Raw genomic sequence first — 24,249 nt, 5'->3', positions numbered from 1 at the left:
CAGGGCAGGAGGGAGCTCCTGGCTCTGTCCCACGGGGGGGAAGCCTCAGGCATCCCCTGCAAAATCCCTTGGGCAATACCATTCCCAGTTCCCAGACAGCTCAGGCTGTGTGTGGGCTCCTGCATGGATGGGGCTGGAGGTGCCTGCAGGGCAGGAGGTGACAGCCCAGGATGGAGCTGGCAGGGATTGAGGTCCCTGCAGGGCTGCAGTGACAGCCCAATGCTGTGAGAGGCAGCTCTGCAGCCCTGCACGGGCTCCTGCAGCTCCAGGCTGGGCCCAGAGCTCTGTCCTGTCCCTGGTGCTGGGGACACATGGCCAAACTCAGCTCCCTCCTCCTGGGGTGCCCAGGACAGCCCTGAGTGCCCAAATCACCTGGTGATGGTGGAACAGTGAAATCCAGGAAGCCTCCCAGAGCAGGGCTGCAGGTCAGAGATGAGGCTGCAGCTGGGCAGGAGGGCCAGCACACACCACACAAGCACCTTCTCCAGGAGAGAACACATCCTGGGATCCAGCAAGAGCAATACTGCAGCCAGAGCCAAGTCCCAAGAGCCCAGGCAAAGGATGCAGCCAGATCCCAGCCCAAGCACTGCATCCCCATCCATCCCCCTGCAGGGCTGAGCCTCTCAGCAAAGCCCTCAGCACCTCCCTCTGCTGCTGGAACCCCAGAGCAGGGGCAGAGCAGCTGGCAGGTCCTCAAGCCCCTGGCCTGGGGCCTTGGGCACCACAGAGCCAAGGACTGGAGCCACCCAGGGCACTGGCAGTGGGAGCAGTGGCTCTTCCCCTCCCTTAGTGCCCAGTTTGGAGCAGTGAGCTGGGCAGGGCACGGGTGCTCGTGCAGCACAGAGAGGCATCACTGCTCCAGGGGGCAAGTTCTTTATTTGTGGCCTGGAGGCAGGAGTAAAACCTGGCAAGTCTACAATCAAGTAGGAAATACAATTAAGTGGGAGAACAAGCTTCATTGAATCCAGGGTGAGCCTAAAATCTACCAGCAGCAGCAGGAGGGTGCACACGAGCAGTGTGTGCCCCCAGGGCACCAGGGACAGGGCTGGCTCCAGCAGTGCCCTCCTGCAGCTCCTGTGGCAGGAGGAAAGGATTGCATTCCAGTTCTAGCCCTTCGCTTGGTCTCAGCCTGAGTGTCTGCAGGACACCGTGTGACACTGATGTGACAGACAGATGGCTGTGGACAGACCACTGGACACACAGTGCACAGCTGGGCTGGGGGATCTGCCCTCACACCACCTCTGCTCCCAGGAGAGGGGCACCCCAGCTGCATCCCTGGCACTCTCCTGGGAGCACTGTCCCAGCCAGGACCCCTCAGGGGACACAGCACTGTCCCAGCCAGGACCCCTCAGGGGACACAGCCACCTCCTCCTGCCAGGGTTTCCCCTCCCAGGAGTTGCCAAGGCAGAACTGAGCCCCTCACACTGGGTGACCCCGACCCCAGGCAGGCTGAGCAATCCCCCCTCCCAAAAAGGAGCTGCTGCTGCTGCTGCTGGGGCTCTGTGCAGTGCTCAGGCTAAGACAGGGGAGGAAGAGGATGGGTACCCATGGTGGCACTGCTGGGGCTTGGCAAAGGCCACAGGAGCAGCTTGGAGGGAGCCACAAAGGGCCAGAGACCATCTCAGCCCTCCAAGCTGTCTCTGTGTCACAGCCCCAGCAGCTCAGAGGGCAGCAATGGCACAGGGTGGGCTTGGTCCCACCCAGCACCCCAGAGCTGTGTCCCCCAGGCAGACACAGGACTGGCAGTGCCACCAGAGGCTGTGGTGTCGGCACTGGCTCTGGAGATGTCCCCACACGGTGTCCCAGGTCACGTCTGTCCGTCGGTCAGTCCCAGGCTGTCCATCAGTGGGGTTGGTTTGCTCCTGCAGCCCACACATCTGCAAGAGAGGGTGGAGGTGGGGACAGAGCCCTGCTGGGGCCTGCCCAGCTCAGGAAGGCTCCCAGGAGGAAGGCAGGACACCCCCTCCCTGCCAGGCTGCAGGAATCCATGGAAGGAAGAGGTTCCTGGGACTCTTTGTGCTCAATCTTGCTGCTGGGGCACAGAAAATGGGCATCAGGTTGCTCTGGGGGAATCTCAGTGTCCAAAAGACACCATGTCACAAGCCAGGCTCAAAGGGAAAATCCAGTAGGGTCTGCTCATCCCAAGGACTGGCCATGAGGACACTGTAGCCACTGCTGCAGCAGCTGTGCCCCAGGAGAATCATGGTTAAAAATCATCATTTAAGTTGGAAAAGCCCTCTAAGACCAATAAATCCAACTGTTCCCCCAGCACTGCCAGGGCCATCACTAACCCATGTCCCCAGGTGCCACATCCACATGGTTTTTAAATCCCCCCAGGGATGGGGATTCCTCCACTGCCCTGGGCAGCTGTGCCAGTGCCTGACTGTAGGAATGTGCCCCCTGTTGACCGAGTGACAAAATTGTCCTTTGTGTCCTTAGAAAGGAAAAAAGGCCAAAAGTTTCTCTCCTCGATCAGGTAAAAAGACACTTCATAGGACCTGGGGGACTTCACCTCAAATTTAAGGACAGCCAATTGGACAGGAGCCAAAAAGTACCCCCTGAGCAATTTACTAGAAAAAGAAGACAACAAAAGAACTAATGGCTTTTGTGGGGTGTTTTACCAGGGGCAACAACCTCTTGCACCTGGTTTAGATTTTCTGTAAAGAGCTTTGTTATTTTGCCTTTTCTTAAAACTTTTCTGTCTCCAACACTACCACAGAAGCCATCCTGCTGATTTTAGGCCATCTGAGGGGGCTGAGCTATCTCAGGGGTGATATAGATCTCCAAGAGCTTATAAGACCTGGCTCAAGGAGACTATTATATCACTTGACCATCCCTTCCATGAAGAAATTTTCTCTAATACTCATCCTAAACCTCCCCTGGCACAGATTGGGGCTGTGTCCCTTTGTCCTGTCCCTGTTCCCTGGGAGCAGAGCCCAAACCCCCCAGCTGTCCCCTCCTGTCAGGAGCTGTGCAGAGCCACAAGGTCCCCCCTGAGCCTCCTTTTCTCCAGGCTGAGCCCCTTCCCAGCTCCCTCAGCCCCTCCTCACAGCCCCTGTGCCCCAGGGAACAGCAGGGATTCCCTGAGGAGCCCTGCTCCAATCCCACGAGGGGGAAATGCAGTCACCTAGAGTTTAGCAGAGGAGGAGGCAATACCCAGCAAGGCAGAGAAGCTGTTGGGGGAGGTGAGCCAGCTGCCCCCGTCCACGACCAGGGTGGTGCCGGTGACGTAGGACGAGAGGGGGCTGGCCAGGTAGAGCGCGCTGTGCGCGATCTCCGTCTTGTTCCCCGCGCGCTGCAGCGGGATCGCCGACAGCTGGTTGGACTTCTCTGCAAATTTCCCACCTAAAAAGGAGCAGGGAAAAGTCAGTTTGGACCATGGGAGGATTGTCCACCACCATGACTGGCCAGGCACTGCAGCACTGCCTGTGGGGATGGCTGAGTGCTCCAGGGAACTGGGGTGAGATCCTGGCACAGCCCTGGGATAAAAACCTGGGAAGATTTAAATGAGGAAGGTTTAAATAAATCACCAAGCCCAGCAGGGATTTTGTACTGACCCAGAGAGCCCAAGGACCTCAGAAAGCTTTAGAACCATGGAATGGTTGGGGTTGGGAGGGATCTCTCCTTCTCCTCCTCCACTGCCATGGCAGGGACACCTCCCACTGCCCCAGGCTGCTCCCAGCCCTGCCCAGCCTGGCCTTGGGCACTGCCAGGGATCCAGGGTGGGCACCCTGTGCCAGGGCCTGCCCACCCTCCCAGGGAACAATTCCCAATTCCCAATATCCCATCCATCCCTGCCCTCTGGCAGTGGGAGCCATTCCCTGTGTCCTGTCCCTCCATCCCTTGTCCCCAGTCCCTCTGCAGCTCTCCTGGAGCCCCTTCAGGCCCTGCCAGGGGCTCTGAGGTCTCCATGGCTCCAGAGCAGAGCAGCTCTAACCCTTGGAGCATCTCCATGGCCTCTGGACCCACTCTAAGCGCTCCAGGTCTTTCCCATCCTCTGGGGCTGCACCAGCACTCTGCTGACAGACTACAAGAGCCAACCCCTCAGGCAGGGCAGAGTTTTGGGGGAGCACATTCCATCCTGGCATCAGGGAGCCCAAACTGCTGCCAAAGCAGTGCCCTGGGAGGTACCAGGGGTGTGGGAAGGGCTGTTCCCACAGAGCTGTGCTAGCCAAGGCACAGCACAGCAGCAATCCCCACGAGCTGTGTGGCACTGGGGGTCCCTCCCAGTCCCCTCCCAGCAGGGCAGTGCCAGGGCAGTGCCAGGGCAGGGCTGGGAGCCCAGGTGCCTCACCCAGGCGTCGGAAGCCCTCGGTGCCCGTGATGGGGCCGGGGGCCAGGCTGTTCACACGGATGTTGTTGGGTCCCCACTCCACGGCAAGGTGACGGGTCATGGCATCTGGGGAGGGATTGCAACAGCACTGAGAAACAGGGAGCACAGCCACGCCAGAAACTTCTTGGGAGGGGGAAAAATGTCACAGAACAGTGTGGCTGAGAGCAAAGAGCCCTGGAGGGGAGAAAAGCCTCATCCCCAAACCCAGGCATGCAGCACCCACACCAATTCACCCCCCTTGCCCCTCCCCAAGGTATCTTGTTGCAGACATTTTTTATGAAGAATTCTTTCCTTAGGATTTCTCCTCCTGAGAAGCTGAAAGGCCTCAGGAACAAAATGTAAACATTGATTATCTGCTGCTGTGGAATGCAACAGGTGCATCTGGGATTGGCCCATGTTGGATGTTTGCAATTAATGGCCAATCACAGTCAGCTGACTTGGGCTCTCTGCCCGAGCCACAAGCCTTTGTTATCATTCCTTCCTGTTCTATTCTTAGTTAGCCTTCTCATGAAATCTTTTCTTCTATTCTTTTAGTATAATTTTAATGTAATATATATCATAAAATAATAAATCAAGCCTTCTGAAACATGGAGTCAGATCCTCATCTCTTCCCTCATCCTGGGACCCCTGTGAGCACCGACACAGTATCTTCCATGCCAGTATTTAGGAAGGAGAGGCTTCTTTTGTGGCTCAGAGCCCCAGCAGGGTGCGTGCAGGTACCTATGGCAGCCTTGGCAGCCCCAGCGTGCACCTGCAGGGCCTGCCCTCGGTAGCTCAGCGTGGCCGTGATGTTAACAATGAGCCCGCCGTGGTCCTGGGGAAGGAAAGGAGATGTGAGTTGGGCAGGGAGCAGCACAAAGGCTCACAGAGGGCTCTGAGGGACAGGAGAGCTGGGCTTGGAGGGACAGTCACCCACAGGCACTGCTGAGCCACCACTGGGGCAGCTCTGATGAATCTTAGGGGTGGGGCAGCCAGCAGGAGAGATGGGACATGCAGGGTAGAAGGAAAGGCCAAGGGAAAATGGCAGAGCTGGAAAGGCAGCAGGAGATCAGCTCCTCCAGGTGGCACAGCATGGAAAGGTGCAGCAACAGCACAAAGCCCTGGGGCAAGGGACAGGAGGAGCCCCAGTTCAGGGCTGGGATCCCAGGCAGGGAACAGAGCGGATCTGTGCAGGGAGGCTCTGGGTCCTTGCACTTCCCTGATTTCCCCAGGAGCACAGTTGGGTTTGACACTACCCCTGCCTAGCAGAGCCTGTCCCCAGAGCCCCCTGTGCCACTTACCCGGAAATATTTCTCAAAGAGCACCTTGGAGGTGTTGAAGGTGCCCAGGGTGTCGATGTCGATCACTGTCTTGAAGGCGTTGAAGGACAAGGCACTGGCTGGGCACAGGAAATTCCCTGCAGCACCTGAACCACAGGGACAGACAATCAGGGCTGGGACAGGTGTCAGGGCCCTTGTGGGACAGGGAGGGTGAGGGACAATGTCTGCATGCATGGAGACAGCCCTGCTGAGGGATAAACTGGTGGCTCTGGGTGCCCAGCAGCACAGCCAGCACGAGGGCAGCAGGGATGATCCACACCCAGACAAACAGGAATGGCCATGCACCACACACAGATCTCTGCTTCCTCTGAGCCCCCGGGAAAACACCCTGCCCAGCAGTGAGCCCAGACAGCTGGGAGCCCTGGGAATAGTGAAGTAGGAGGAATGGTGCAGAGGGGCTCCAGAGCATCTCCATGGCCTCTGGACTTAGTCCAAGAGTTCCTTTCCCATCCTCTGCGGCTGCACCAGCACTCTGCTGATGGACTCCAAGAGCCAACCCCTCAGGCAGGGCAGAGTTTTGGGGGAGCACATTCCATCCTGGCATCAGAGAGCCCAAACTGCTGCCAAAGCAGTGCCCTGTGCAGCCTCACCATTGATGAGGATGTCGATCCTCTGGAACTCCCGCAGCGCCTCATCCACCGCTGCTGCAATGGTCTGTGGCTGCCGCACGTCCATGCACAGGGGCAGGCACTGCTGCCCTGTGGCTGCCACCAGCTTCTTCGAGGCCTGAAAGGACAAAAAACCACCTGAGAGAGCCTGGCTGCAGCCTGCTAGCCCTGGGGTAGCCAGGGAAAGCTCCTGCATGGTGCAACCCAGCAGGCTGGGCAGGCTGAGCCCAGGTACCTGCGTGGGCTGCCATGGATCAGCACAGCCCAGGCAACCTCTCTGCAGGGCAAGGACAAAGGTTGGACCCCAGCAAGGCTTTATTTGGCATGAGCCCAGGCATAATTGCCCTTTAAATCCAAAGAGTCAGTGGGCAAAAGGGCAAGGACAGAGCAGCCAGGTGTCAGGCTGTGAAACAGAGCAGCTCTGCAGCTCAGGGTTTATCACGTGCCACCCCTGTGGCTCATTAAGAGTAAGATTTTCCCCAGCAAATTAAGCACAGGGGACACACAAGCTCAGCAGCAACTCCACACAACACCCAGAGCTGCTCCAACTTCTGTTTGGGGCTCTGTGAGAGGCCCTGAGCCCCAACAATACACAGTTGCACAAGCAGCTGGAGTCCTGGACTGCAGATTCTGTGGCCTCAGAAGACTCTGGCCCCTGAGGACTAAAAACCTGCTGAGCCAGCTTCTTCTGGCACACGAGCATGAGGGGGTGGGAAATGACAGCCAATCACACCTGCACTGTCCCCTCTGCCCCAAAACACAGGACACCTGTGCAACCCACAAACCACACAGCCCCTGGCATCTGCTCCTACTCCACACGGAGCTTTCAGTCCAACCTTGGGCTCTGCCCTGCTGACAAACCTCCCCCACAGCTCATTTCTGTCTCTCTCCTCTACAAAAAGCCATCATGATCATGGAGTAGTCCCCACAAAGCAGGTTCCAGGTTAAAAGAGCTGTGCTGGAGGTGGGGTGGGTGCAGCCCCAAACCCACACCCACACTGCTGGAGTGTCCGGGGCTTGCAGGCTGGGAAGAAATGGGAGGCACTGGGAAGCACTGGGAGGCACTGGGAAGCCATTGCTCCTACTGCACTATTCCCAAGGCTCCTGGCTCCACCGGGAGCGAGCAGAAGGATGTCGGGGGCTCGCAGCTGAGCCCGCACTCACCTCGGCCACCCGCTGCAGGTTCCTGCTGGCAATGACGGTGCGGCAGCCGTGCCTGCGGGGAAGGGGCAGGTGAGACGGGCCGGGCTCCCCAGCGGCACCCCGGGATCAGCTCGGGGGCTCCCTGCAGGAATCGCTGCTGCTCCAGGCCCGCGGGACGGGGAGAGGCAGGGCCCGGTGCCCGGAGCCTCCCTGAGGGCTCTGCCGCCCTCGGCTGCACATCCCGGGGAAAGGGATGGGACGGGGGAGAGAGAAGAGAAGGGGTGAAGAGGAAAGTGAGGGGAAAGAAGGGAAAAGTGGGGAAGAGAAGAAGGGAGCAGGGGAAAGAAGGAGGGGCCGGTGCCAGGGCAGGGGCTCCCGCACCTCATGAAGATCTCGGCGATGCGGAAGCCGATGCCGGAGCCGCCGCCGGTGATGAAGGCCACCTGGCCCCTGTGGGACAGAGGCACGGTGAGAGCCGGGCCCCGGGGAGGCGGCCCCCGCGGGCCCCGGAGCGCCGGCACTCACTGGAGCAGGTCAGGGCTGAGCAGGTGCCGGTACTGCGGCAGACACTCGTCCCCGTCCTCGTCCGGGGGCACCTGTGCGGCCATGGCGGCCTCGGCCATGGCGGGGGCGGTGCTGCTCACTGCGCCTGCGCGGGCGCCGCCGCCGTCGCCTGGCAACGGGGAGCGCTCCGGGACACAGCGACACCGAGCGGCCACGGCGGGAACTGCAGCGTGAGGAGAGCGGGACCGCCCCAGGGCTCCCGGTGAGATCCCAGTGAGATATTCCAGTGATATCCCAGTGAGATATCCCAGAGATATTCCAGTGAGATATTCCAGTGAGATATCCCGGTGAGATCCCAGTGGGATATCCCAGAGATATTCCAGTGAGATATTCCAGTGAGATATCCCGGTGAGATCCCAGTGGGATATCCCAGACATATCCCAGTGAGATCCCAGAGATATCCCAGTGAGAGGTCCCAGAGATATCCTAGTGCTTCCAGAGATATCACAGACTTATCCCAGAGCTGGCCCTCTGATCCCTGTGCTCCCAGTGATATCCACCGTGCCAGCGGTGTCCCAGTGCTCCCAGTGCTGTCCTGGAGCTGTCCCAGTGCTCCCAGTGATATCCATTGTTCCAGTGTCCCAGTGCCGTCCCAGAGCTTTCCCAAGTGTCTCAGTGGCCCCCGGTGCCACCCAGCGTGTCTCAGTTCTTCACAGTGGCATCCCAGCACCTCTCAGCGGTGTCCCGGTGCCACCCAGAGGCGTCCTAGAGGTACCCAGTTGTGTCCCAGTGCCACCTAGCGGTGTCCCAGTGGTTCCCAGTGTCGCAGGGAGCCCCCAGTTTTACAGCTCAGACCCCAACCCGGTCTCTTCCCGTCGCCTGCACAGCCCAGTTCTTCACAGGGCCTCCCAGTACAGCCTGAGTGCTCCCAGAGCCATCCCAGTTCATCCCAGAGCTTCCTAGCACTATCCCAGTTTCCCACAGAGCTCCCCAGTACCGATCCTGTGCCCCCCAAGAACAATCCATGGACACCCCGAACTTCTCAGAGTCTCCCAGGGACATCCCAGTGCCTCACAAAGCTTCCAGTACCAACCAGTACCTTCCATGGATGTACCAGTACGTCCCAGAGCTTCCCAGTACAGCCCCAGGGCCCTCTGGGGACATTCCAGTTCCTCCTAGAGCTTCCAGTACCAACCAGTACCTCCCACACATGTACCAGTGACATCCCAGAGCTTCCCAGTACCACCCCAGTGCCCTCTGGTGACATCCCGGTGCCTCCCAGAGCTTCCTGGTGCCATCCGAGGAAGGAGACCGGAGCCAGAGCTGGGGCCACGGGGGTTTATTGGGGTTTGGGGTGCCCCGGCCGGGGCCCTAGAGCCCGTAGATGTTGTCCCTGTCGCTGCTGTCCCAGGCCACCAGCTCGTCCCGCCGGAACCAGAAGCCGATCTCCCTCTGGGCCGTCTCTGTGGAGTCGCTGGCATGGACCACGTTCCTGCGAGGGGACAGGGATGGGGACAGTGCCACGGCCCCGGGCTCCCGCCCCCGCGGCCCTACCTGGTGATGTGCACGCTGAGGTCCCCGCGGATTGTCCCCACGGCGCTGCTGTCCCCAACCATGGCCCGAGTGCACCGCACCACGTTGTAGCCCTCCCACACCTGCGGGACAGGGACAGGGTACAGGGACAGGGACAGGGACGAGTCCCCCGTGCCCCCGGGACCCCCGGGCTGTCCCCTCACCATGGCCACCACCGGCCCCGAGGTCATGTAGGCGACGAGCGCGGGGTAGAAGGGCTTCAGCCGCAGCTGCTCGTAGTGCTGCTCCACGAGCCTCCGGTCGGCCTGGGGCAGCGGCGGTGACAGTGACACCCGGGCGGTGTCCCCGCCACCCCCGCTCCCGGAGCGGTGTCCCCGGCTACCTGGAGCAGCTTCATGGCCACCAGCTTGAAGCCGCGGCGCTCGAAGCGCTGGATGATGTCCCCGAGCAGGCGCCGCTGCACCGCGTCCGGCTTGGCCAGCAGCAGCGTCCTCTCCTGCAGCGCCGCGGGGGCTGCGCGGGTCACTGTCACCACCACTGTCACCACCGCGGGACACCGGCACGGCGGCAGCAGGGCCCCGAGCTCGCCCCGCCGCACTACGGGCTGTACTCGGCCCCGAGGTGCCGATGGGAACCCGCCCCAGCGCTGTCCCCATCCTCGTCCCCATCGCTGTCCCCATCGCTATCCCCATCCCAGGGCGTGTCCCCTGGCCAAGCTGTGCCTCTCAGGCTGCTGGGGTCCCAGGGGACGTGTCACAAAGCCCTGACAGGTGTTGGGGACATGTCCATGGCCAGAAAACAGCCTTTAAGCCAGCCATGTCTGTGCCTTGTCCCCGTGTCGGGGACTGTCCCCTGCCTGGCTGCGGGGCCTTCCCCCCGCCCGGTCACAGCGCTTCGCTGCTGGAGGGGAAAATCAGTGACCGAGGGACGGCAGGGTCCGGTGCCGCTGTCACCCGTGGGAATGCAGGCTTCGGTCCCGCTGTCACCCGTGGGACGGCAGGGTCCGGTGCCGCTGTCACCCGAGGGACAGCAGGGTCTCACGCCGCCGCTGGCCCTGCCGCAGCCCCAGGGGACAGCGCATCCCGTCCGCTGGAGGGACAGAGGGGACAGGAAGGAGGGGAAGGGACAGGGACGGAGGAGGAAGGGAGGGGACATTTCATTCCCAATCCCTTCGGGGACCCGTCTCGGGCTGCGGGGCCGGGTGGCCCCGGTGCTGGCGGGGACAGAGCCGGACAAACCGAGCCCGTGAGCTCCCCCGGGCACTGCTGGGCACGGCTCGGCTCTGCCAGGGCCCTGCCCTGTCCCTGTCCCCCGCACCGGGGTCCCCCAGCACCGCCCTGGGGACACTGAACCCCTTGGGACCAGCTCCAGGCTCTGTCCCATGGCGGCACACGGGGCTGGGGACAGCAGGGCCTGGCACTGACTTGTCCCACGAAGGGGTGACAGGAGCCCGTGAGCCGCCACCCTGGAGGGACCGGGGACACTGCGAGGGGCCGGGACACCGAGGGGACAGCGTGGGAACGGGAGCTCTGAGGGGCGGCACAAGCAGGGGACCGGGGACAGGATGGGGATGAGGAAAAGGTCCCCAGGAGCAGGACAGGGATGAGGAAAATGTCCCCAGGAGCAGGACAGGGAGGGCTGAAGACCCCCAGGGATGGGGACCGGGGACACTGGAGCAGGGGTGGAGACAGGGTCCCCGGGGGCAGGATGAGGGTGGGGACAGGGTCCCCGGGGGCAGGACAAGGGTGGGCACAGGGTCCGCAGGGGCAGTACAAGGGTGGGCACAGGGTCCCCAGGGGCAGGACAGGTCGGGCCGTGTCTCACCGGAGCCGTAGCAGCGGGGCGCGGCGGGGCTCAGGCCGGGCTGTCCCCGCGGGAGGCTCCGGGCCAGGCAGCGCCCCAGGGAGCCCATGGCGGCCCCGGCGGGTCCCGGCCGGGCTCGGTCGCTCTGCGGAGGCTTTAAGGGCCGGGGACGGGTCAGGATTCCGTCCCTCCCCTTAAAGGCCGGCGCGCCTGCTCGGGACATCCCGGGCCGGAGCATCCTCCCCATGCAGAGCATTCCAGCACGGAGCATCCTGGCACGGAACATCCCGGCTTGGAAGCCCCAAGCCCGGCCAGGGTGGGAGCACAGCCCACGGCCACCCCGAGGGGAGCCAGACCCTGCCTGGACCCAAACCTGGGTCATGCTTTGCCCTCCATTCAGCAGCAGGGAGAGGCCGGGTCAGCCCATGCCAGGCTGAGCTGGGGCACAAGGGCAGCCGGGGCAGTGTCCCCCAGCGGGCACACACCTGCCCTGGGCACAGGGGGTGCTGGGGGAGGGCTGCAAGGCCCTGCCAGGTGGGAGCCCTGGGATCACTTCTCCAAGGCCCATTCCAGCCCCAGTTTGGGAAATCACTCTGTGCTGGGCTTCCCTGCACTCAGACGCCTCATGGGAGAGCAGCCTGGCTGCTTGGAGCCTGCTTCCCAAATCTGTGCTCATCTGAAGGACTGAGGAGTGTCCTGAAGAAACAACAATCCAAGGGCTGGACTCCATCCCAGTGTCCCTGTTCCCACCCTGCCTTCCCAAGGCACAGGGATGGGGGGACAGAGCCCCTGCCACAGCCTGGGGGGCTCTGGGGACCTGCTGTGCTCAGCACTGTGACAAAAACACCCCAGTGCCTTCCCACGGGCAAATGGATTCAACGGGCTGTGGAAAAGAGCCCCAAACAAGGGGCTGGAGGTGGGAAAGGCCCCTCTGCCAGGCCAGGGGGAACGGGACAGAAGGGTGGCAAAGGGGAAAGAGGTTTTAGAACAAGGGGTGGCACACTGGAGCCTGGGCTTGAGCCTGGGGAGCTGTGCTGGGATGGAATCCCTTCAGGCCCAAAGGGAAGTGGTGGCAGAGGAGGCTGCCAGCTCCCCGTGCCCCCCAGTGCCCCCCAGGGCAGGGCAGAGCTGCTGGGGTGCCCAGGAGGGGCTCAGGAGCAGGGCCAGGGCTGGACCCTGCACTGGGGGCTCCTGCAGCGTCACCAGCAGGAGCCTCATGTGGAGACAGGGGCACTCTGTGCTGCTCCAGGTGTGGCTGGCAGGGAGTCAGGATGGCACAGACCATCACCCCCTTCCTCCCTGCTGCTCTCACCCCTCTGGAGGCAGCTCTGCCCTCACCTGCATGGCCTGGAGCAGGTGAGGCACATCCTGGGCACCTGGACTCTGCTCCAGGGCAAGGAGCACAGAGATCCAGCTGGTGCCAGCTCAGAGCCTGGATGCAGGGATGGCACAGATCATCCAAGGAGCACCCATCATCCCCCATGACAAACGGGCACAGGGAAGGGGCTTGTCCACAAAACTGAATCACAGGAACCATGGAAAAGTGCTGCCACACTGCAGCTCACCCCTGGCACCTCCCAGCTGTGCAGGTGCAGCCACAGCACAGCCAAATCTCCAAACAGTCCCAGGGGAACATCCCAGGAATGCTCCCTTCCCAGGGCCTGGGGCTGCTCCTGTCCCTGCAGCTGCCCACTTAACCATAGGGAATTAAGAATTATTCCCTATGGTTATATATTATATATTATATATTATATATTATATATTATATATTATATATTATATATTATATACAGAATCATGGAATGGTTTGGGTTGGAAGGGACCCCAAAGCTCATCCAGTGCCACCCCAGCCCTGGCAGGGACAGCTCCCACCGTCCCAGGCTGCTCCCAGCCCTGCCCAGCCTGGCCTTGGGCACTGCCAGGGATCCAGGGGCAGCCCCAGCTGCTCTGGGCACCCTGTGCCAGGGCCTCCCTAGTATCCCATCTAACCCAGCCCTCATTCAGCCTAAGGCCATTTCCCCTTGTCCTGTCACTCCATGCCTCTCCAATTTAATCTATTAAATATAAAAATTAGGACTGATATAATAGGGCTTCCTGACCAGAGAAAAGAAATTCTTCTCAGGGAAAAGAAGTAATTTTCAGCTGAATGATCAGACATCCACAAGCCCCATACAATCTGCTCCTGCCTGACTGGTGTCTGGGATTGTACCAAATGCCACCACTGTGTCACTGGGCAGAGGGTGAAGTTCAGCTCCAGGCTCCCTGGGAATGAGGGATTTCTTCCTTTTCTTCCTGCAGGCACTTCATGATCGATTCAGACACGTGTGCTGGAGGGGGTGAATGGATCACCACAACACAGGAGGAGAACAATGAGGAGACAGCAGAAGAGGCCGCCACTGATCTGCACCTTCCAGGAGCTGCTGGAATTGTTGGGATCCTTGCTGGCTGCTCCTCATTCCCGATCCTGGGAAAAGCTGTGGATCACTGCCTGTTCATTTATACAAAATGACCTACAGGGAAACGAACCCAGCCCCAAGTTATTTAAAACAACGAAGTAAGCACTTTATTCCCATTAAGCATGTTGTTTTAGTATCACAATGGAATGATGAGAAAACGTTTACGTTTAAAAAAAAACCCAAAAAAAGTCTCTAAATCCCCGCCAACATCGGGGAGGTTTTCAAGGCAATTTAAAAACAAAGGGAGTGACAGAAGTGCCAAACCAGTCCCAACGTCAGGAGACTCCTCCTCCGAGAGCTGGGCGGGGCAGGAAGGTGGAATGACACGAAGGTACGAATGTCTGAAGTGGTCTTTGGCGCTTCTGCCTCGCGTTTCATACGGACATGATCTCTCCAGACACCTCCAGATGCAACAAAGTGCTACGGGAGCAGAGGGAACGCCCCGGGAGGGAGAGGGATTTCCCGCCAGCCGGGATGCCCCGGGGTGGGCATTAAGACACATCCTGCGGCTCCAGCTGCGGCCTCGGGCTGGGCAGGAGAACTCAAAGGAAGCGGTGGAGCGGTGAAGGCAGCGCCGGCCCGGGGCAGAGCGGGGCCGGGGCCGGGCCCGGGGGCGGCACTCACTCCAGGGCAGTCACTATAACTTCACAGTGCCCGGGGGCAGGCTGTCGTTGCACAGTCTGTAATAGCGCAGGTCGTTCACCAGCCTGTGCACGTTCTGTGTGAACGAGGGCAGGTCCTGCAAGGGAGACAACAAAAACTGCTGGGAACGGACTCACAGCAGAGGGGCAGGCGGCCAGTGGGTGTTCACAGGTGAACAGACCCACCCTGACTCAGTCTGTGCCCAGGAACTCCAGGCTCTGGGGCAGAGGTGGTTTCAGAGCTGACTGCAGGGATCCAGCTCTGCTCCATCTCAGCTTGTGCAGCGAGGCCCCACAGGAATGGGCATGGGATCATGGAATGCTCTGGGTTGGGAAGGGCGCTAAATCCCATCCAGTGCCACCCCTGCCATGGCATGGACACCTCCCACTGTCCCAGGGTTCTCCAAACTCCATCCAGCCTGGCCTTGGGCACTGCCAGGGATCCAGGGTGGGCACCCTGTGCCAGGGCCTGCCCACCCTCACAGGGAACAGTTCCCAATTCCCAATATCCCATCCATCCCTGCCCTCTGGCACTGGGAGCCATTCCCTGTGTCCTGTCCCTCCATGCCTTGTCCCCAGTCCCTCTCCAGCTCTCCTGGAGCCCCTTCAGGCCCTGGCAGGGGCCCTGAGCTCTCTCTGGATCCATCTCTCCCCCAGCTCTCCCAGCCTGGCTCCATGGCCAGATTCAGCACTAATTCCTTGCTGCCCTCCTGCCAAGGCTCCTGGGTGTCACACACTCCCTAACAAGAGCTGATATTCCTGAAGAACAGTCACCTTCCAGAGCCAAGCAACTCCCCCATGGCTCCATTCCTACCCTCACCCTCAGTCTCAAATTTCCTCAGGACAGGGAGCACTCAATGGACAACCCTCAGTAATGGAAGGCAGAACCTGCTGCTCTGTCATGATATCCCACACCTTTCCTCCCCACACACGAGGGGTTTGCAGGGATTGTGAGCCTGTGCAGGTACTCTGCTGTCCTTGCTGTAACCCTCAAACATCTGGCCAGCAGCTGGAGCGAGATTTAGGCACAGACCTGAGTGTCCCACTTGGAAACAGATCAGCCTAGTCCAGTGAAACTTTCCTCCAGGAATCACCTTTCCTGACTCCCACAGCACCCTGCAGCCTGAAGGGGAATGGCAGCTCTGCCACCTGCACTGGGAACCCCTGGCTGGGGATTGCTGAGCATGGAAGTGCTGGGAACAAAAGGCATTGCCTGGAGACATTGCCAGCATGTTCTGGCTGCCAGCAACCAGGACCCTGCACATCCTTAGAGCCCCAAATGCCACCTCTGAGCTGATACCCAGACCCTGGGGAAGGACTTCTTGTGGCAGGTAGCAAGGCAAGATGTTTTCTATCACCATCTGTGTGGCAGCTGTCTTTTGTCAAGTGGGCAGTTTTGCCTTATCTCTCTCTCTGAGTGATCACATTCACTCCTCCCTCTGGAGGGGACATTGCTGATAACAGCTACTGAATGTCACTGCATGGCTGATAAGAACTACAGCATCCCACTGGGAGATGTGAGCCCAGAGGGAGGAGCCAAGCATTCCCAACTGGATATAATCTGGAGATCCTGGAACACCAGCACAGCTTCTCCACTGGCTTTCCCAGAGGAACAGCAGCTGCCTCTTCTTCCACTGGATCTTCAGAGGAAGAACACATCCTTCTCTACAGGATCCCTGCTCCAGCAGAACCACCCCTGACACTGCAGGAGGGCTGAGCCACAATTCCAATGGGACTGCCACCAACACCCTGACCCACAGGGTGTCAGGTTGGGTTCTGACTCTGTCAGTGTTGTTCTAGTGTTCTGCATTGTTTATTTTATCCTTTTATTTTCTTTCCCCTATTAAAGAACTGTTATTTCCTGCTCCCATAATTTTTGTTGCCTGAGAGCCCCTTAATTTAAAATTTACAGCAATTTGGAGGGTGAGGGTCTACATTCTCCATTTCAGAGGAGGCTCCTGCCTTCCTTAGCAGACACCTGTCTTTCCAAACCGAGACACTTCTCTTTCCCTGGAAAATTGTCTCCAATGCATCCTGGCAACAGCACAAAGCTGCAGGCCCCTCCTCACCCTGTCCATTTTGAAGTTCCTCCCCAGCACGTTCTTCTGGTTGGAGTCCACGCCGTCACAGCTGGCCAGGAACTCGGGCAGGAAGGCGGAGTAGAAGCCGTCGAAGTCCACCGAGGCCATGTTGTAGGTGGCGATGCCGATCTCCTCCTGCAGCAGGTCGTGGCTCTTGTGCACCAGCACCTGCAGCAGCACGTTCACAAACTGGAACAGCATCGTGGTCCTGAAGATCTTCTGCACAGGGAGAGGGGCACAAGGTCAGGGGACTTCACTCCAGCCACAGGAGGACAAATCCAGCAAGGATAGAGCAGCCACGGCACACTCTGGTGAGCACTGAGACGACTTTCTAAGCCAAGCCAGATCAAAAATGGCCAAAATAAGATCAATTAGTGTCAGCTTGAGAGTTAATGTTGAATTTGGCCACACTTACCTCATGGTTTGGGACTTCAGGGAGAGCTCAGAGCCCCTGCCAGGGCCTGAAGGGGCTCCAGGAGAGCTGGAGAGGGACTGGGGACAAGGGATGGAGGGACAGGACACAGGGAATGGCTCCCACTGCCAGAGGGCAGGGATGGATGGGATATTGGGAACTGGGAATTGTTCCCTGTGAGGGTGGGCAGGCCCTGGCACAGGGTGCCCACCCTGGATCCCTGGCAGTGCCCAAGGCCAGGCTGGGCAGGGCTGGGAGCAGCCTGGGACAGTGGGAGGTGTCCCTGCCATGGCAGGGGGTTAAATATAAATCATCTTTACAGTTCCACCCAGCCCAAACCATTCCACAATTCCATGCTCTGACCCAAGTTTTAAGCATTGGCAAAGCCAGTAGCATCAAGTCCCACTGCAATTCCAGCCAGGATTTCCCTGCACTCTTGGGAGCCAGGCAATGTGGCCAGAGGCCTGAAATCTGCCAGGCAGCTGTGAACACAAAGGGCTGCCCTTCAGGTGTGACCACAGATGGGAAACTGCAAGCTCTGCTTTCCCAGGCTGAGCAGATTCCCTGGATTCCAGATTTAGTCCTCCATGGCAGCAGCTAATGGGAGGTCACAGGACCTGGGTCCATGGAGATGGAGACTCCCAGTGGCAGTGAGCTGGCAACAGCAGACACCTGCAGCTGCCCAGCTGGGGATGCTGCAGGCACTCCCTGTGCCACTGAGGGTGCCAACTGCTGCTCCCCCAGACACAGCTCACTGGCACTGGGTGCTTGTTGGGGAAGATGAAACAGGAAAGGCTTATAAATATGATTGCCTGGCAAAAGATTTTGGGAATATAGAAACTATAAGTGAGATTGAAATGAAAGCAAGCTTTGAGATCCCTCAGTTACTGAACAACTGGAAAACAATGGTGTGGCCAGCTGAAGGTGATCCCCTTTTGATGGAACAACACCCTCTGCTTGCAGGCAGGCCCAAGGGTCAGAGCAGACCCTACAGCTTGGCAGAAGGGGCCCAAAGAGGAGTTTATAGGGTTTAAAATGTAACACAGTATGGTAATGTAATGATTCTTATAGGCTGTATGGAAATGCTGTAGGATTTGTATATCGTACTAGATTGGTTAGTGAGAATCAGAATATTCAACACAGAAGAAGATTTATTGCATTGTAATGGGAACCTCACTCTCTCACCCTCTCTCCCCCTCTCCTCTCTCAGCCTGCTCTGAGCTGTGGCTGCAGCTCCCAGCAGGGCCCTGCCCCCAGGCCCTTTGCAATGAACCCCAAGTTCCTGACCTGGCTGCAGAGATCTCTGTCTCTGTCCCCACTGTCCTACCCCCCGACGCTCCCACAGGTGCTCTCTGCTCTCCCTCACTGCCAGAGCAGGGAACACACCCAGCCTTTGTCTGATTGGAGCTGGGATCCCTCCCATTCCCAATTCCCAGTATCAGGGGGGTGGTAACTCCATTCCAAACACAAAAAGGTTATGGCACTGAACCCCCAAATCCTGACCTGGACTTCCAATAAGTTTAAAAGCAGTCCCAGGACAGCTCCCACCTCTTCCATGCCCAGAGAGCAGAGGCCAGGCAGGACCCACCTTGTGGTACAGCTTCTGCTTGGTGTTCAGTGTCTCCAGGTAGAAGAGGTTCTGTTTGAACAGGTGAATGTCAGGCTGCAGGAAGGACTGGCCAAACGCCTGGAACAAAGCACAGAGGGAGGAAAGGCATGGAGAGCACCACAAACATCAGAGCTGCCAGCAAAAACAGCAGCATTTTCACCCTGACAAACCCCTGGCAGCCTCAGTGCAGCAAGATCACAAGAGACAGGCAGTTCAGATCACCTGTGCCAGCAGGTCTATGACATTTTGGTGGCAACATGGAAATATCCCTGCAGAGCTGGCTCCACTGGGAACAGGCAGGCCAAGCTGGCACTGGAGAGGGCCAGGGATGCTGAGCCTTCCAGGGCAGGGCTGCTCCTCAAGGTGTCACCTGAGGCACCACAGCACAGGGAACAGACCAGGACACAGCCCAGGGGGGCTCTCAGCCTCAGCCAGGAGCCCAAGCAGTGTCACTGCCCTGATTTAGGATTTGGAGATGATTTAGGGTTTAGGTCCTGGGAGGCTGTGCAGGGAAGAGCCCAGAACAAAACCTGCTGGAGCTGAGCTGAGGGCTGCACAGTGTGTGATCAAACATCTTTTCCACCCTGAACAGCTCCAAAGCACTGGACAGGGGATGAAGGTGGGTGAGGTCAGCTCTGTACAGAGACAGGCAGCAGGATTTTAACAGCTCCTCTTCAAGGCATTGTGAGCGGAAGAGTTTATTCTCCCACATGACCCATTTATTGTCAAATGGACAAAAATGACCCAGATCCCATCAAGACTGAGCTAGTTCTGGCCTCAGATCTCAGGTGGAAATCAGGATACAAACTATTAATATCCCCCACACAAAGCCCTGGCTGTGGGAACACTTACAGAGCATGAAATGGGAGTTTTGTACCAGAGCACCAAGAGCCAAGAAGCAAAACAAGCAGTGAGGTATTGTCACCCTCAGTCTGAACTGAGATTATTACATCAATATCTTCCAGAATGAGGCATTCAAGAGAGGTTGGCAGTGTTACACTGCTACAGGTGAGAGAGATGCTTGGACAGCCCTGCACAGGAGCCAGCCTGGGCTGCAGTGACACCAAAAGGTGGCAGGAGAAGGAAAGGCCAGAGAGAAACATGGCCCAGGTTATGTCAGTGCAAGAGCTCCCTCTCCTCATGTGCACCACAGGGGACTCAGTTTCTCCAGGCACTCCACCAGGGGGAAACTCTCCCAAAGTTCTCCCACCTGCAGTCTAAGGTGATCTAGGAATTGCAGGGGAACTCATCTGGCCAGCTCTGACTGAACACATGGAACACAGCCTGTTATTCTTAAAAATTCCAATATCCCAACCTGAGAAGGTTGGAGCTGGCTCTGTGCACACACTTTCTCAAGGGGCTCCAGGAGAGCTGCAGAGGGACTGGGGACAAAGGATGGAGGGACAGGACACAGGGAATGGCTCCCACTGCCAGAGGGCAGGGATGGATGGGATATTGGGAATTGTTCCCTGTGAGGGTGGGCAGGCCCTGGCACAGGGTGCCCACCCTGGATCCCTGGCAGTGCCCAAGGCCAGGCTGGGCAGGGCTGGGAGCAGCCTGGGACAGTGGGAGGTGTCCCTGCCATGGCAGGGGTGGGATGGGATGAGCTTTAAGGTCCCTTCCAACCCAAACCAGTCCTTGATTCTCTATTCCCCAGGGTAAAGCCTGTCAGGTGTTACCCCCTGACCCCCATCAAGGCTTGTTGTACAGCACTCACTAAGTCCATGGAAAACAAAAGACACTCAGGAAAACTTCCCAGCACTGGCAGCTCTCCCCAGTGCCAGTCACAACACTCAGAATTAAATGGGTCAGTGACAGTAATGTATTTTTATTGCAGGATGAGGCTTGCAAAAAAATTATCATTCCTTCCTCATGCCTGCATGGCTCTGTGCCTTGTGAGCTCAGCAGCTGGGTCACTCCTCAGCAGTTTCATTTTCAGCAGTTCTGGGAGGCAAAACCTCCCTCAGGCTCATCTAAACCCATCACCCACATGTGCCCAGGTGGGACTCTCACAAAAACAAAAACATTGAGGGGCTGGAAGGGAACAGAGCTGGGGAGGGACTGGAGCACCAGGAGGGGCTGAGGGAGCTGGGAAGGGGCTCAGCCTGGAGAAAAGGAGGCTCAGGGGGGACCTTGTGGCTCTGCACAGCTCCTGACAGGAGGGGACAGGACAAGGGGGAACAGCCTTAGGCTGTGCCAGGGGAGGTTCAGGTTGGATATTGGGAAAATTCCTTCATGGAAAAGGTGGCCAGGCACTGGCACAGCTGCCCAGGGCAGTGCTGGAGTCCCCATCCCTGCAGGGATTTAAAAGCCATGTGGATGTGGCACTTGGGGACATGTTTAGTGGTGGCCTTGGGGGGAATGACTGGAGTCAATCTCAGAGGGCTTTTCCATCCTTAATGATTCTGTGATTCCCTGTTTAGTGCTGCCCTGCAGGACAGGCTGTGGGCAGTGCTGGGAAAGGTGAGTTACCTGCATGATGGCACTGAACTGGGCTTCATTCTCCATCTGCTCCTCTGCCACTCCCCTCTGCACGCTGGCCAGCACGCTGGATTTGAAGAAGTACCTCCAGTTGTGGTGCAGCACCCGGAAGAGCAGCTCAAACAGCTCTGCCTTCACATCAGGGGATGAGCGCTGCCAGGAGAGGGGACAGAGCTCAGGGCAGGCTCCTCTCTGGGACCCCACCCTCCCCTGGCTCCCACCCACCCATCACAGCACTTCCAAGGGAGCAGCAGCCTCAGCAGCTGTAGGATCATGCTGAAAACCCATCCCTGACTCTGAGCTCTACCTCCTGCTTTGACCTCCTCCCTAATTTTAGCTTCTCTTGAAATCCCTGACAAAATCCTCCACCCACTCTGTTTCCAATCCCACTGGCTGCTCCCCCCCAGGGTGTTTTCCCTCCACGCTTGCAGCTCGTGGAAATTCAAAACTTCACTGCTGCCACTGATACCTTGGGGTTTAAGTTTTTCTGTTTTGTTTTTCTGTGCAGCTTTTAGCTTTATATTAAGTGTTACTTGGATCTTTTCACAGGGTGGTGAAGACAACACAATCCTATTCCAGCTGGAGACTCAAGGACAATCTCTTCAAACTTGAGGCCCAAAGTATAAATAACATGAAAAGAGGAGGGTGGGCAAGCAAGGAGGATGAAACCTCATCATTTGAAGCTGTTAACTGGACAGTTGGCTGCTGTATGCAAATGGACTAAAACTTATAAAAATGTGAGATCTTGTGACCAAGCTCTTTTGTTTCCATCTTGGAGCCCCTCAGGCAGAGCCATGACTGTGGAGGATGGGTCCATGGAGATGGAGACTCCCAGTGCCACTGAGGGTCCCAACTGCTGCTCCCCCAGACACACCTGACTGTCACTGGGTGCTCTCTCTCCCATTCCCATTTCCCAGTATCAGGGGTGGTAACTCCATTCCAACCACGCAAAGGCTGTGGCACAAACCCCCAAATCCTGACCTGGATTTCCAGGTAGTTTAAAAGCAGTCCCAGGACAGCTCCCACCTCTTCCCATGCCCACACAGGACCTGAGCTCTGCTACTGCCAGGGTGTGGCCTTGGAAGGCACTTCAATAAAAATCCACTTTATTCTTCTTAACTCTATCTAGGCTTTGTTCCAGCTCAATAAGGCATCACCATCCCCTGTAATCATGGTACTTTCTGAAAAATCCTTTCCTTAGGATTTTTTTCTCCTGAGAAGCTGAGAAGCCTCAGGAACAAAATGTAAACAATGATTATCTGCTGCTGTGGAATGCAACAGGTGCATCTGGGATTGGTCTCATGTGGTTGTTTCTGATTAATGGCCAATCACAGTCAGCTGGCTCAGACTGTCTGAGACACAAACCTTTGTTACCATTCTTCTTTTTCTATTCTTCTGATGAAATCCTTTCTTCTATTAGTTTAGTATAGTTTTAATATAATATATATCATAAAATAATAAATCAAGCCTTCTGAAACATGGAGTCAACATTCATGTCTCTCTTGTCTCTTCCCTCACCCTGGGACCCCTGTGAACACTTTCACACCTCCCCAGCAATGCCTCCCCTGCCCTGGGAGCTGAATACCTCTGCAATGATGGGATAGACCTGCTCCATGCACAGGGAGATCACACTGGGCAGGAAGGGTTTGAACACCTGGCCTGGCTCCTGCACCACCACCTGCAGGATCTTCAGGAACTTCTCCACCACGCGGCAGCCCGTGCTGCCCTCGTGCAGGATGCTCTCTGCCAGCTGCTCCCTGCGACACAAACAGCCATTAGGAACATCCCCAGGGATCCAAAGGCTCACCTGCTTTACAGGAAAATTGGTGATGCCTCTAAAAGGCTCCTTTAATACAGGCCAAGTACATGGAGGCACAGAAGGGAGGGAGGTTTGACTGAGGGTTGACAGACTCCCCCTCCCCAGCAAAAGATGAGTGAGGGGACACTCTCAGACCTTGGGCAGGAGCTAAGAGGGGATGTGAGAGTCCAGTTCAACACCCCACACAGCCAGCAAGTCTGTGGGAGAGCTGGCATTGCACAATGGCAGCTGTGACTGATGGGCACTGGGTCTCTCCAGGCTTGGAATTGTTTTCCTCAGATTCAGCCCTGGGATGTGACAAAAGTCACAAAGGCTGCAAACAGCCCACTTTAGGGACAGGGACCAGCTGGCTGAGCAGCTCCTCAGATAAACCCTCCTGAGGGGAAGGAAGAAGTGACCAGGGCTGGGCAGTACCTGGTGAACATGTTCAGGAAGGTCTGTATGATCTGCTCAGTGAAAGGCACTCCCATCTGCACCCTCAGGCCTTGGAACAGGGTGAGGAAAAAGCTCAGCATCTCATCTGTCACATCTAAAAGAGGAGAAAAGCAACAAGAACATGTTAAGAAAACATCCAAGTGCATCAAAAAGTCTTTTATGTTTAAGTCTGAAGTTTGCTTCTCCTGTTCAGGGAACCCCATTTACTCTTGGGAATTTACCACCAGGGTTGTCTGAGAAACTGAAACCATCAGCTGGTTCCTTCAGGGCTTCAGGAGTGTTCATCCCCTTCCAAAACCTGCCAGGGATGACCAGCACAGGCAGCACCCAGCCCCTCAGAAGAACCAAATCCTGCCAGCAAGGCCTGAGTGTGCTCAGAGTGCTGGCACAAAGCCCAGGGGCAGCTCCAGGCCCATCTCCAGTGCTCACTGCTCATACATGGTTAACAGGAAACACCAGGAAATCCAAAACACCCACAGAGCTGGGGTGGAGGAGACAGAATCCAGCTTGTTTTTTTGGCAGGAACTGAGAAGACCCTTCTATCCTCAGAAGTGAGCACGTGGTGGTGCAGTGAGCTGATCAGCACCCAGCTGATCCTTCAGCCATCCCAATAAACACTGGATGACCAAGCTGGAGCTGCTCACCTCCTCTCTCATCACACAGCCTTTGATAAGGCAATAAACTGCAATTGATGAGGTTGTTCTGAAGACAACAGCCCCCTGGAGTCACAGCACCTTTGCTGCTGCCTTGGATCTTCTGCTTTCACTGCTTTTGTCTCCCCTCAACCCCCACCACTGAGAAAATCCCACCCAGCTCCAAGGGGAACAGGAGGAAGCACCAGATGTGACACAAAATGCAAACTGCTGGCCAGCAGCCTGCCAAGTGACAGTCTCAGAGAAAGAAACCCCCAAATTCCTCATAATTTGACCCAATCTGTTGACAACTATTCCTCTTAATGGTAAGTACAGCCAGAGTATTTTAAAGCTTTTTTTTGTGCTCAGGACCAGCTCCTCTTTGAAATTGTGACAACCCTGCCTGGATCCTGGCTGGCAGGGATGTCCCTTCAGCCCAG

At 57.6% G+C, this 24,249-nt stretch overlaps 3 protein-coding genes across 8 annotated transcripts in view; all 3 read right to left on the bottom strand.

The window, feature by feature from the left end:
• Positions 1 to 857: 857 nt before the first annotated feature.
• DECR2 (2,4-dienoyl-CoA reductase 2) lies at positions 858 to 8,082 on the bottom strand. 2 transcript variants are annotated; one of them, XM_074553131.1, is made up of 9 exons: positions 7,929 to 8,082; positions 7,785 to 7,853; positions 7,425 to 7,476; positions 6,243 to 6,378; positions 5,614 to 5,738; positions 5,054 to 5,147; positions 4,295 to 4,399; positions 3,128 to 3,345; positions 858 to 1,877 (listed from the first exon to the last, which is right to left on the bottom strand). In XM_074553131.1, the coding sequence occupies exons 1-8, from the start codon at positions 8,024 to 8,026 to the stop codon at positions 3,128 to 3,130; spliced, it is 897 nt and encodes a 298-aa protein (XP_074409232.1). In that variant the 5' UTR covers positions 8,027 to 8,082; the 3' UTR covers positions 858 to 1,877. The 2 variants fall into 2 exon arrangements, with proteins under 2 accessions (XP_074409232.1, XP_074409231.1); XM_074553130.1 differs by having other exon boundaries at positions 3,157 to 3,345.
• A 320-nt stretch (positions 8,083 to 8,402) lies between these two features.
• On the bottom strand, positions 8,403 to 12,259 carry LOC141730993 (nucleoside diphosphate kinase, mitochondrial-like). 4 transcript variants are annotated; one of them, XM_074552606.1, is made up of 5 exons: positions 11,265 to 12,259; positions 9,823 to 9,965; positions 9,644 to 9,745; positions 9,462 to 9,562; positions 8,403 to 9,399 (listed from the first exon to the last, which is right to left on the bottom strand). In XM_074552606.1, the coding sequence occupies exons 1-5, from the start codon at positions 11,623 to 11,625 to the stop codon at positions 9,279 to 9,281; spliced, it is 828 nt and encodes a 275-aa protein (XP_074408707.1). In that variant the 5' UTR covers positions 11,626 to 12,259; the 3' UTR covers positions 8,403 to 9,278. The 4 variants fall into 4 exon arrangements, with proteins under 4 accessions (XP_074408707.1, XP_074408709.1, XP_074408708.1 ...); XM_074552608.1 differs by having other exon boundaries at positions 9,823 to 9,953; XM_074552607.1 differs by having other exon boundaries at positions 8,403 to 9,370; positions 9,823 to 9,953.
• Positions 12,260 to 13,780: 1,521 nt separating this feature from the next.
• Positions 13,781 to 24,249, bottom strand: part of XPO6 (exportin 6) — a 64,267-nt gene continuing 53,798 nt past the window's right edge. For both annotated transcript variants that reach the window (XM_074553211.1, XM_074553212.1), the window contains exons 19-24: positions 23,157 to 23,271; positions 22,509 to 22,680; positions 20,915 to 21,076; positions 18,422 to 18,520; positions 16,410 to 16,640; positions 13,781 to 14,438 (exon numbers count right to left, since the gene is read on the bottom strand). In XM_074553211.1, the coding sequence (XP_074409312.1) occupies positions 14,337 to 14,438; positions 16,410 to 16,640; positions 18,422 to 18,520; positions 20,915 to 21,076; positions 22,509 to 22,680; positions 23,157 to 23,271 (881 nt within the window). In that variant the 3' untranslated portion in view covers positions 13,781 to 14,336. The remainder of the gene's footprint in view (positions 14,439 to 16,409; positions 16,641 to 18,421; positions 18,521 to 20,914; positions 21,077 to 22,508; positions 22,681 to 23,156; positions 23,272 to 24,249) is intronic.

This window comes from Zonotrichia albicollis, chromosome 16 (assembly GCF_047830755.1).
Source record: "Zonotrichia albicollis isolate bZonAlb1 chromosome 16, bZonAlb1.hap1, whole genome shotgun sequence".
NCBI classification, from domain to species: Eukaryota; Metazoa; Chordata; class Aves; order Passeriformes; family Passerellidae; genus Zonotrichia; species Zonotrichia albicollis.
Note: the sequence above shows the minus strand (reverse complement) of the source record. Positions and strands in the feature narration are given on the sequence as shown.

What these genes read in the sequence shown, in the direction of transcription:
- LOC141730993 (XM_074552606.1), bottom strand. Translation starts at nt 11,625, where the DNA reads ATGACCCAGGTTTGGGTCCAGGCAGGGTCTGGCTCCCCTCGGGGTGGC. An exon ending in GCCCCGCTGCTACGGCTCCG is followed by an intron (nt 9,966 to 11,264) that starts GTGAGACACGGC and finishes TGGTGGTGACAG; the next exon opens with TGACCCGCGCAGCCCCCGCG. An exon ending in CGGGGCCGGTGGTGGCCATG is followed by an intron (nt 9,563 to 9,643) that starts GTGAGGGGACAG and finishes CCTGTCCCGCAG; the next exon opens with GTGTGGGAGGGCTACAACGT.
- DECR2 (XM_074553130.1), bottom strand. Translation starts at nt 8,026, where the DNA reads ATGGCCGAGGCCGCCATGGCCGCACAGGTGCCCCCGGACGAGGACGGG. An exon ending in GATCGACATCCTCATCAATG is followed by an intron (nt 5,739 to 6,242) that starts GTGAGGCTGCAC and finishes CCTGTGGTTCAG; the next exon opens with GTGCTGCAGGGAATTTCCTG. An exon ending in CGAGGGCTTCCGACGCCTGG is followed by an intron (nt 3,346 to 4,294) that starts GTGAGGCACCTG and finishes GCTCCTTTTTAG; the next exon opens with GTGGGAAATTTGCAGAGAAG.